General features: G+C 52.6%; 1 protein-coding gene across 1 annotated transcript; it reads left to right on the top strand.

Moving 5' to 3' along the window:
- The first annotated feature begins 1,439 nt into the window (after positions 1 to 1,439).
- GPR62 (G protein-coupled receptor 62) lies at positions 1,440 to 8,366 on the top strand. Its single transcript, XM_032791232.2, has 2 exons — positions 1,440 to 1,914; positions 5,495 to 8,366. Exon 2 carries the CDS (start codon positions 5,520 to 5,522, stop codon positions 6,834 to 6,836), a length of 1,317 nt encoding a protein of 438 aa, XP_032647123.1. The 5' UTR covers positions 1,440 to 1,914; positions 5,495 to 5,519; the 3' UTR covers positions 6,837 to 8,366.
- Positions 8,367 to 11,830: the final 3,464 nt, after the last annotated feature.

The following is an 11,830-nucleotide window of genomic DNA, read 5'->3' as shown; positions in this document are numbered from 1 at the left end:
TCCCGCTCTAGCTGGAGTAGTAATTGTCTGTGTGGCTGGTTGTTGCATTTGCTGGGCCCAGCCATTGGGGGAAGACATAATGACAGGCACTAAACTAGTATATTTTGTGGGTGCTGCCACAGGGGGGTGGCTGGGTGAGGAGCCCTTGCCTCTTGGGCACGCCTCCACAAAGAGGTTGGGTCCCAGGAAGCATTTGGCTTGGCTGAGGGAATAGGAATAAGAATGGTTAAGATGGGGCAGGCAAAATGTCTCCAGCTGAAGCCCCCCCTCCATGAGTGAGGCTTCAGTTTTCACAGCCACCTTCTCCCCCTTTGGCCTTCAGCCGTTCTGGCCATGGGTTCTGCAAACCCAAATTGCTGTGTTAGAAGAGTGGGAAGTGACTTGCTCAAGGTCGTTATAGATCAGTGGCAGAGCTGAGGCTCGACCTCCCACCACCCCAGTCCTGCTGCTCTAGCCACTAGTCACTCTTCTCCTTTTCCCACGACCCGTTAACAGTCATTGGCATCTTTCTCCCTGTCTGAAGTGACCTGTGATTCTGGGCACCTCTGGTTTTGGGGGCCCACTTGGAGACACCTGAAGAGGGCATGATTTTCAGAAGGTGGGTGCTCAGCACTTACAGTCAGGCCCCTTGATAGCATCTCAAGCCAGGCCCCTAAAATCACTGGCCATGTAGGAAAACCTTGCTCCTGATCTGCATGTTGTGTGTACCCCGATCCTCTAGCGGGACAGGACAGACAGATTAGCAAGTTTCCACTGCCTGGATCGGTCTCCCCGGGCTGGTACCCTCAGTGGCACAGCTTGTCCTATGATCTGACCGGGGAGGGCGTCTCTGGATGGCAGGGGTCCTGGGCCACATGCCCTGATGGGCTCAGGGAGCAGGGAACCCCTGGGCTGCTAGGCCCTGCCTAGCTAGAGTAGAGAGAGGGCTCCCTAGCCAGACACCTGGGACCCTCTGCCCAGGCTGGGAATAGAGGAGACCTGCTTGGATGCCGGGAACTCTTAAAATAACATAGTGCCCCCTACAGCTAGAAAGAGGAGTCTGGGCAGAGTGCTCCAAGCTGGGGGACAGCAGGATTGTACTGGCTGCAGCCTGAGCCCAGTTCCTCATCCCTTCCTAAGCCTCCATCCCCACAGCCACAGGCACCAGCCCCTGTCCACCTTGCCCCCCTCCCTCCCCGGGTATTTGGCTGCTTTAGGTGATGCATGGCCTGGCTGTGTGCAAGGGCTGCCCTGATCCTCTCCCCTGCAGGGGTGGCGCCCCAGAGGTGAGGCCTTTGCTTTGCCTCCCATCCTGGCAGTTCAATGAGGGGGCAGCCCAGGCCCAGGTGTGGGGCTGAAAGCTGAGGCTGCTTAGGACCCAGTAGAATTCTCTGTATGAATGACAGTGCTTTAAAAGGCCAGGCAAAGACCAGATGTGACAGCCTGTGCCATCCACAGCACAACGCGGCAGCAGTAGCCTCCCGGAACCCATCCAGAGGGGGGAGAGAGGGGACCGCTGCCAGACAGATGTGCACCCTCCTTCCCCAGAGGATGCTGTGAGGCCTTCCATCATCCCAGCTTCAGGGGCTGGGACAGTGGACCCCCCCCCACACACAGACACTGGCACGGGGAGCCAGAGGGACTCTGATGCCATAAGCCAAGCGGGCACATGAAGATGAGACACTGACCGACTTGCTTCAGGAGGTCTTTGATCATTCATGTCCCCACCAGGAGTGGGGTGTGCTGTAGCATGGGACAGTGAAGCTCACCCTGATCCCAGGGGCAGGGAGAGAGCTGAAGCCATCACAGCGTGTATCGGATCAGAGGGGTAAAAGTTGCTTACCTGATAGAGCCAAGATGAGGACCCCACTGGCCAGCGGGAGAAGCCAGCCTGGATGCCAGCCTCCCAAGAGTCTCCAGGTGCATTCAAGTCTGGTGAGTTACCCACCTCCTGCCAGGAGAAGGCGGGGAGGGGATTCATTCTCTTATTAAATGACAATGGCAGGCTGGGGCCCGATCTTGCCAGACCCTTGGCGCCCCCTGATCAAGGGATCTGGCCCTTCTTTGTAGACTGTTTCGTGTAATTTGTGTCCCAAATGTGTTCTGGGATTAGGAGCAGATTAGTGGAGGGGGTGGTGGAGAGATCTGGAGGCAAACGAGGTGCATTTACCACTGGGATTTGGAAAGGGAGCCACTGACCTGGCACAGACATGGGCTTTGCCTTAGGCCAGGGCGAGATGTGAAACTACCTATGTTGGTTGGAGGGATATTTTAGACATGTCTATACTGGCGAGAGCCCTAGTGTAGACACAGTTATAGCAGCAAAATAATTGCTTTGGCCAGATTAGGCTATTTCATCCGGAGAAGTGGTCTGAGCACTCTTGTGGAAAGCTGCATCTCTGCTGGGAGGGCTCGGTGCTGTAGCTGGAGCCATGTAGCTATACCCGCAAACCCTTTCCAGTGTAGACTAGGCCCTTTGCAGTGAGACAGACTGCTCTTGCACCAGTGTTTTGTGAGGGGAAGCTCAGTGCTCTCCTCTGGTGCTTTTCATCCAGAGATCTCAAAGCCCTTTGTAAGGACGGTAAAGGCTCATACTCCCCATGTTACTGATGGGGAAACTGAGTCACAGAGTGACTTACAACCATAGCAATGTAGGGCTGGAGGGCACCTTGAGAGCTCAAGTCCAGCCCCCAATCAGTGGCATTGCTGGGAATAGATCTCCTGAGGCCCAGGCAGGTTCCCTGTCCACCAGACTAGGTAGTGCCCAGGAGTGTTCTAGGGGGGCATTGAAGGAGAGCAGAGAGAAAGGGATCTGAAATGCTGAGCATGCTGTTATAGAGCAGGGGGGTGGATTTTGAATGGCCTGGGCTTTGGCTGTGGTCACCCCCATTCTGTATTCTCTCTGCAGGGCTCATGGTGGGAGGGTCCTGCTGTCCAGCCTAGGGGAGCTGCTGGAGAATGCTCCTAGCAAGTCAGTTCTGAGCTGTGACCAGAGGATTGGCAGCAGCTCCTAAGCATCGTGCTGCTCCAGTCCAGAACCAGAACCTGCCACATGCCTGGCCGGGCCCAAGCCAAACAGCTGGCTTTGAAGGCCAGCCACGAGCTGCTCCCAAATGAGCTCTGGGTTAGCAATGGTTAACGAGGGCCAATGGGTGAAGGAGACTCTGTGCTTAAAGGCAGAAACTCCATCACCAGCCCAAGGGGAAGCTCCCTGAATCACTGATTTACTCGCCTCTCCTGGGGCTGGATTTGCATGCGTTTGTACAGCCCTTCTGGGCCTCTGTCTCCCAGAGGGCCAGGCTGCCTTAGCCTGGTGTTCAGTGCCCTGCCATGGCCCTCCAGTCCTGCAGTTTCATGGAGCCCCCTGGAGCCCCCACACCAAATTCCTTGCTAGGCTCCGGCCCTGCTGGGCACTGCCTTTGCTGCCAGAGCCCACAGGAGAGACACACTCAGTGTGGGTGTGGGATTCAGATGGGCAACATCCGGACAACAGGGGCTTGATCTGCCCCCAGGCTCATGCTGGTGGAGAGTTTGCCAGCAGAGAATGGGCCCCACAGACAAGTGCTTCAGCAGGCACTGTGGCACTGTCCCTACCAACAGGGTGCTGCGGGAAGTGAGGCGCCAGGGGCTGCCACTCCCTGGGCTGGGCTAGTGTGGGTAAACAAGGGGAGGTCGCTCAGCAGGGCTGTCAGTGCAAAAGCTCCCCTAGCACTGAGTTTGCCCGGGGGGAGGAGGCCTAGCTGCCTTTGCTCCAGTCCCCCCCACACAGTGAAAGAGGGGTTCTTTGCTTTGCACAAAGGGCCGGCTCCCCCAGCACTAGATGGCCAATCGGGCCCAGGGAGCTCAGGGAGGAGCCAGGGCTTCCCAGCGGCCTGCTGCACACAACTGGTGGAGGGGGACAGAGTGCAAGGCCAAGGTCATGACCCGGCCTATCCAGTTTGGAACCATCTGTGCCCCCTGGGGTAGAAGGAGCAGCCCATGGATTTCCCCCAGTTGTCCCCTACCCGGTGCTCGTGGTGCCAACTCCATCCAAAGCCCGAGGAGTCATGGGCCTAAACGTCTAGCTGCCCTGGAAACAGAGCCATCCCATTCGGCACTGGCCAGTCACCACAAGCTTGGGGTTGTTAGAAGAAATCAAAATTGGGTGTGGGAAGAAACTACCAAATACAGCAGCATTAAAGCCGGAACGAGGCTGTGGGGAGAGCCATGCCCTGAATTCACCACCATAGGAGCATTGCAATTGTCAGATGGGGTTCCAAGCCATCTAGCTCAGTGTCCTGTCTCTACTAGAGGAAGGTGCAGGAAACCACCTCAGCCAGTGTATTTAGAGACTGGCTTAAGCCCTGAAGTCTGAGGTTCAATAACTGTGCAGAATGTGTGTTCTCATATTTGATAACTCTGGATCTCGTTATCCATGTAACTGTCCAATCCCTTTTTTAGTATTGCTATATTAGTGAAGCCCCCATGACTTCCTGTGGCAATGAGTTCCACTGGCTAATTGCATGCTATGTGGAAAAGATTGATTGGTCTATTGATTGGTTTTGAATTTCCCACTTTTCAGTTTCAATGAATGTCGCCTGGTTCTTGTGTCATGAGGCAGAGAGGACAGACTCTCCTGATCTTCCTTCTCCATTCCAGTCATTATTTTATAGATATTTATCTTATCCCTCTTATTTGCCTCCTTTCACTTCCAATGGAAAACCAGAGAAATGTCTCTGGGAATTGGGGCTTCTAGTTGAGGTCCCTGTTCCAATCCAGGTTGAGTGTTTACTGATGAGGAGCCTGAAGCAATGTTTAATTAGGCCCTAGCGGTGATACAATACTCAGTATGTGACTCAAATGTTGTGCGGTGGGTGGCGAAGAACCCAACATGGTCGTCTCCTGAACACAATAGGCTATGGCCCCGTGTTATGACTTCCTGGCCATCTGTGTAGGAGAAGCAGCTGGTTCCAGGACAGTTCTTAATGGACAGGTATCCACAGCACAAAGCAACAGGCACAATTTGCCCCCTCAATGGCAATCTCAGTGGAGAAGCCATGGGCAGGGATGGAGCCTGCTTTGTTCTCAAACTCCCTCCAGCTCCGGACTGAGGCACTCGCTGGGGTGGGGGTTACCCATACCTGGACAGGACTATCTGCTCCTGCTAGTGGCTGCTGGTTTCTGGCAGCCAGACATCCTCTCTGCCCTCCTTGCTAGTAGACAACCAGCTTGGAGCCCTGCACTGGGGCAGTGGAAGAGAGGGCTGTTGTGGCACTGACAAGGCTCTCCTAGCTTGGCTTGCAATTCCTCCCCAAGCCTCACCCTCTAGCATGTCACCTCTAGCATCTTGCCTGTCTCTGTTGGCTTGAAGAACAGGAGTTGCCAAGTTGCACCTAACCTTGGAACCCCGCACGAGCAGAAAGGTGAGGTGCTAGTGTCATCCTCAGGGTCGTTCAGGGTTACAGTCACTTGCAAGACATTCTCATTGCTCACTTGTGACACTTCTCAATTTTGCTCTCCTCCCTTCTCCCCACAGGGAAGAAGATCCACCCGAGAAGAAGATGGAGGTGGTGACATTTCCTGCTAGGAGACACTGGAAATTTGTTCCTGCTTCCCAGGTGCTGGAGCTCTCAGAGTATCCCAGAGGCACAATGGCAAACAGAACTGGGCTTAACGCTACTCAGGGGCTAGACACTTCCTCTCTACCAGAGGTGTCCCAATTCCAGGAGGCCGTTGGCCTTTTCTTCATGGTCCTGCTGAACCTTGTAGCCTTGGTTGCCAATGTGGCGGTGATGGTGGTCATCCTCAAGACCCCTCTGCTGAGGAAGTTCATCTTTGTCTGCCACCTCTGCCTAGTGGATCTGTTGTCCGCCATCTTCCTGATGCCACTGGGGATCATTTCCAGCTCCTCTTGCTTCAACAGGGTGATCTACAGCATCGCAGAGTGCCAGACCTTAATCTTCTTGAACATCTGCTTCATCAGCGCCTCCATCCTCACCATCTCGGTCATCAGCGTGGAGAGATATTACTACATCGTTCACCCCATGCGGTACGAGGTCAAGATGACCATTGGGCTGGCAGTCACAGTGGTGGTCTTCATCTGGATTAAGTCGATCCTGGTCACAGTTTTGGCATTGGTGGGGTGGCCTCAAGACAACGGGGCCACGAGTGCCAGTAAGTGCACTGTGTCCTGGAGCCCTGGGGCCCACAAGAAGGTCTTTGTTATTGTCTTCAGCACCCTCTGCTTCTTTCTGCCTACCTTGGTCATCTTTGCTGTCTACTGCAGCATCTACAAAGTGGCCCGGATTGCCTCCTTGCAGCATGTGCCCGTCCCCTCTTGGACCGCTGCCCCGCGGCAGCGATCGGAGTCTATTAACAGCCAAGTCACTATCATTACTACCAGAAACCTGCCTCCCAGGCTGTCCCCAGAGAGGATGTTTGGAGGGGGAAAAGCTGCCATGACTGTGGTCCTCATTGTGGGTCAATTCTTGTGCTGCTGGTTGCCATTCTTCTCCTTCCATTTATACTGCTCCATTAACTCAGTCAGCCCGGGCAGGGGCCACGGGGAGACGGTCGTCACCTGGCTTGCCTACTCTTCCTTTGCTATCAACCCTTTTTTCTATGGGTTACTGAACCGCCAGATACGGGAAGAGCTGTCTAGGCTGGGGCGGAGCTGCCTCAACAAACCCTTGAGCCAGGAGCTGTGTCTCTCCAGCCCAGAGGGTTCCATACAGGAGAACTTCCTTCAGTTCCTGCAGAGGACCAGCTGCACACTGGAGACCCGATCCAGTTTCGTCAACTCTAGCCCCAGGAACACTTTGGACCAGACCATGATGGGCTTCAGAATTCCAGGCCAAATCCCAGAAGAAACCAACTGAGAAAGCACAGGGGGCTGGGGTCAACTTCATTTCCCTGCTCTCCAGATCCTGACCTCTGCTAGGAGAAGGCTTGAAGCAGGGTTTCAGCTGATCCGAAGGACTGACCAACCCTTTTTAGACCTGGCGGGAGGGTCAGGGTTATGGCTTTGGAAGAACTTGCTTTCAGCCAGAGTAAATCCAGTGAAAGGCTATTTCTGTGGCTTTACAATATTGGGCCAGCCTGGTTTCATGGGTGAGAGCCAAAGAGGGAGAAAGCAAGAAGGCAGGGAGCTGGAAATGGACAAAGGTGCTCACTGGAGCTAATTTTTCTTTCTCTCCCAGCATTTTCCCTGACACTGACATGTCACAAGCACCAAGCTCCAGCATCTGAGCTGTTGGGGAGGTTCTGCTTTTGCCTAGTCTTCTAAATTAATAGACATTTCGATGGAGGTCCAGGGAGCTCAAATGACATGCCAGAGGTCACCTAGTGCATCAGTGCCTCAGTTGTGGGGGATGGAAGTAGGAGGACCTCAGGCCCCTTCTGTTTCTGCATCCTTTGCTCAGACCACTAGGTAACACTGCCTCTTTCTGGTGTAAGGCTCAGCCATTCCAGGAGTGAGGGCTGACTGAGCAGCAGTAAATTGCCCTAACTGTGAGGGCCGGGCGGGGAGTCACTCATGATCAGGTCCTTTTAAAAAAGGGTTTGGGTTACTTCTCTGGACTCACCCTTATGCCAGCTCATGGGATCAGAGAACAGGCTATTGATAAGGAAACTAGACTGCAGGGTTTATTGACCCACTGAGGTATTTAGATAGCAGCCCCTTGTTCTGCGGGAGCAGAGCTTTGCTCTGCAGCGATTACTCCCTGAGCTATTGACCTCGGGGAAGGCAGGTGAAACTGACACGCAAAGCTGTGGCAGGAGCCAAGTGACAGCAGCGGGTGGTAGGTGCCGACCTGCCTTAAGGCTCCTGCAGTGCCAGACAGCCTAATCCAAAGCGAAGGCAGCTCCTTCAGTGGCTGGCTGTGACAAATGCAGGTTGGCAGGGAGAGATGAAGAGAGCGAGGAGTTATTGCAGGGCATGCGGGCCAAATTAATCCGTGGACCAACACAGCTGATTTCAGGGACGGCAAAGGACCTAGCACACTTCAGCTGCTATAGAAACAATAGCAGGTGGTGATAACAATGGCAGTGATACCATGAGTCCCCTGATTTCAACCATGTTACACACAAGCAGTTCATTGAGCTCCCTGTTTCAGGTGGGGATGGTGCACTTAAGAATACCCTTCACGTGTTTCTCTGCAGAGACAGCCAGCAGTAAATGTGAAGTGCCAGATCCCCAAAGCTATTTAGGCTCTTAACTTCGGTTGAAACCAATGGGATTTAGGAGCCTAAATACCTTTTGAGGCTCTGGGCCTAAGCATTCTTGACTGGATATTTTCTCCTCCCCGGCTGGCCTCCAGAGGCATTTGTAATTATTTTTTAATTGACCACTAATGTCTTTTCAACAGATGTATTTTAACAACTGTCTATTAATAGAGGCAAAGGAAGCGCCAGGCTCAGAAGCTTTGTTTGTTTTGAAGAAGAGGCAGAGTGAGTCCCCTTTTCCTCTCCTCCAGCAAAGTAGGGGAAGGTGCCTCTTCCTTTAAAAGTCTCAATGCAAACCTGTGGCGAGTACTTGGTTGGGAGAATGTCTTCGAGTGACTAGACATGGGGAATTGATGGAAGAAATGACTCACCAGGAGGCTCTAACATAAGGCCCAGACTCAGTTATGTGATTATTTTTACAGCTTTGTCTGGCTTGGAAATGGGAGACTCTAGGAAAAAAAGCTGGGAAATGCCCATTATGGCGTGTTGGTGTCAGTTACCCCTTGCTTAGTTATCAGATGTTCTAGGTCTGGTTCCCCCGCGTTATGAGTGCAAAGGCATTGTAAAGTGCTTCCAGATCACAACGATACTGTCAGGGTTCCTTCCCCACTCTGAACTCTGGGGTACAGATGTGGGGACCCACATGAAAGACCCCCTACACTTATTTTTACCAGTTTAGGTTAAAACTTCTCCAAGGCACAAGTTCCACCTTGTCCTTGATCGCTGCCACCACCAAATGATTTAAATAAACATTCACGGAGGGCCACATGGAGCCCTGCCTTCCCCAAAATATCCCTCCAAGCCGCTACACCCCCTTTCCTGGGGAGGCTTGAGAATAATATCCTAACCAATTGGTTACAAAGTGAGCACAGATCAACCCTCCTGGGTCTTTAGGACACTGAAAAACAATCAGGTTCGTAACAGAAGTTTTATTTAAAAAAAAAGATAAAAGAATCACCTCTGTAAAATCAGGATGGAAGATAACTTTACAGAGTAACAAAAAGTTTCCAAACACAGAGGATTTCCCCTCTAGGCAAAACTTTAAAGTTACAAAAACAGGCATAAATCTCCCTCTTATCAAAGAGAAAATTCACAAGCTAAAACAAAAGACAATCTAATGCATTTCTATGCTATTACTTACTATTTCTGCAATACTAGATGCTTAGTCCAGATATCGCGTAGACAGATGTATTTGCCCTGCCCTGGTTCCTTTGCTGACTCCCAGAGAACGAAACAAACAAAAACTTCCCCCCACAGATTTGAAAGTACCTTCTCCCCTTATTGGTCCTTTTGGTCAGGTGCCAACCAAGTTGTCTGAGCTTCTTAACCTAACCCTTTACAGGTAAAAGAGGAATTAACCCTTTACAGGGTAAAGAGGGATTTTATGCTACCCTTAGCTGTATGTTTATGACAGATACATTGACAGAAGCCCCTCCCCCCAACCAAACCCATTTAAAAGCATCCACGGGGTGGGGGGTGGGGTGCACCAGTTTAACTGGCTTTAGCTAAACCACTGCCAGCTTTCAGTGTGGATAAGGCCTACGGATTGCAAAGTTCTTAAAGAACATGGATGAATGAGCCTCCCATGAAGTTGGTAAGTAGCACTGCCCTCCTCTTACCGAGGCTGAGGCCTTTGCACCATCAAGCCTGTCAGGTCCCACCTTTCCCAGAGCATCTCAGACATCTCACAGCATCTCAGACACCCCCCAGTGGGGGGAGGGGGCTGTCTTCCCCCCCAACTCCGACCCAGCAGGAGGCTTCAGTTAGATCTGATCAGCAAAGCGCCTGTTAAACTGGCCCCGTGGCACTGCACAGCTGCGTTGAGTCATAGCCACTGTGTTTACTGACACAAAGCCCCGAGCGGGAGAGGGAGGCTGATCTGCCTTGTGCGTCCCTCAGGCAGTTGCCAGCGAAGCTCTCGTTCCAGGAGCTTTCTGAGTAACGAGATGTACCAAACCAGGCAGGAAGGACAAGGCTTTGATTTCCAGGGAGCAGCCTGAACTGCCAGGAATGGGGGTTAAAATAAAACCTTGCGAATGGAGCCAATTTGCTTATGGATGGGGGAAAAGCTCCAAACCGCTAGGGCCGGTGGGAGGGAATTCTAGGGGAGTGGGTGGCTAATGCCCCTTTGGCAATCCCAGCCTACCTATGTTTACAGAGTCCCTTTATTATTATTTCTCTTACCCTGACAACAAAGTCGAGCGATGACTCATCCCCCTGCGTGATTCAGCCCTTTCTGTGATCACACCAGCCAGTCTGTGGCACTGGGCTGAAAGAAGCCAGCAGTCTTTCCATGCCTTTGACCTAGTACAGACGAGCAAAAGTTATCTTCACTTTCCTTTGGCAGCCCCCTGTGCTCTCTCCAAGCGCTCCAGCCAGCTCCTTCTTCCCCTTCCATTTAGTGACAGCACAGCTGGTGTTTCTTGGTACAACATGGGAAAACGTGAAGGCAGGCCAGGTGCACGCTTTCCTAGACAAGCACAACAGAAAGCATCCCCACGCTAACACCAAGCCCAGGGTCACAGTGCAAGGGTCCCTCAGCTGGATCATTGTGGGAAAGCAGCTCTGTCTTCTCACTTGGGGGAAATCCCACTCATGCCTCAGCCCAACAGTGTCTGGGCAGTGTGTAGCCCCCCACCCTTCAGCTACTGGTGTGGAGAGAGAGAAGCCTTTACACAAGATGCACATTTCCCTGGGGCCCATGTACTATTGCTGACAATCAGTGAACGACCTGCTCAGTTTCTGCCAATTCCTGCTTCTTTCTTCCAGTGATCTGACAATGTCCGTTTCCAGCGGACCCTTTCCCAACCAGATTTGTCCCCCGTGAAGTGTTGCAGTTCTACCCAGCATGTCTTGGGCCCATTGGCCTGGCCGCTGTAAGGCTGATGACTGTGCAGAACACCTCTACAGGTAGGGTTTCATTACCATGCATGTGGATTTAAACCCTTTCCATACAACATAGCCCAAGACAAAGAACTACCTCCCGCTCTCCTTGTTATATGTTTGTAGAGTGGCCAGCATGAGAGGGTCCTGGCCACTTGCCGCTGGTGTACTATAAACAGTCACACGCTAAGAATATGTGAGAAGAGCGCTGAGGTTGCAGAGTCAAGCACTCAGAAGTGACATGCCAGAATGAAGCTTGGCCGTGCAACCTGAATGCAGCTCCCTTGTGTGTACGTGTGATGCTACCATCCTCAATTGTATGTGCACATGCTCCGAATTCCACTGCCTCAGTCACTGCCCAGCATGGCTGGTGCTCGCTGAGTGAGCTGCCCTTTGCAGTTTTGTTTGATCCTTGTTGAATGTGCAGCCCTCAGGCCGTATTTGTGGCGTGCTGTTCAGACCCTGCGCTGGACACCGAATGATTAATAGGCACATGGCTTTCCTAGGGCGCTGTCGCCGGTCCCTGGCCTCTTAAGGGGAGAGGAGCCCAGCCCCACTAGTGAAACACACGGCTTGCCTCCCCAGGTGGAAAAAAATGAACAAAGTCCCAGGACAGGTAGGTCATTGGCTAAATCAGGCCTTCTGGGGTGCAGTGAAACCCGGAGAAAGCAAGAGCAAGCTGGGAAAAGGGAGGCTCCACGCCCGAAGCCTTCTTGCTGAAAAGACAAAGGAGCCCAGGAGGGGCTGAGGAGAGATCTCAAGTAGC

The sequence above is a fragment of the Chelonoidis abingdonii genome, chromosome 16 (assembly GCF_003597395.2).
Source record: "Chelonoidis abingdonii isolate Lonesome George chromosome 16, CheloAbing_2.0, whole genome shotgun sequence".
In the NCBI taxonomy this organism is placed as follows: domain Eukaryota; kingdom Metazoa; phylum Chordata; order Testudines; family Testudinidae; genus Chelonoidis; species Chelonoidis abingdonii.
The sequence above is the reverse complement of the archived record's forward strand: the minus strand, read 5'-3'. Positions and strand labels throughout refer to the sequence as shown.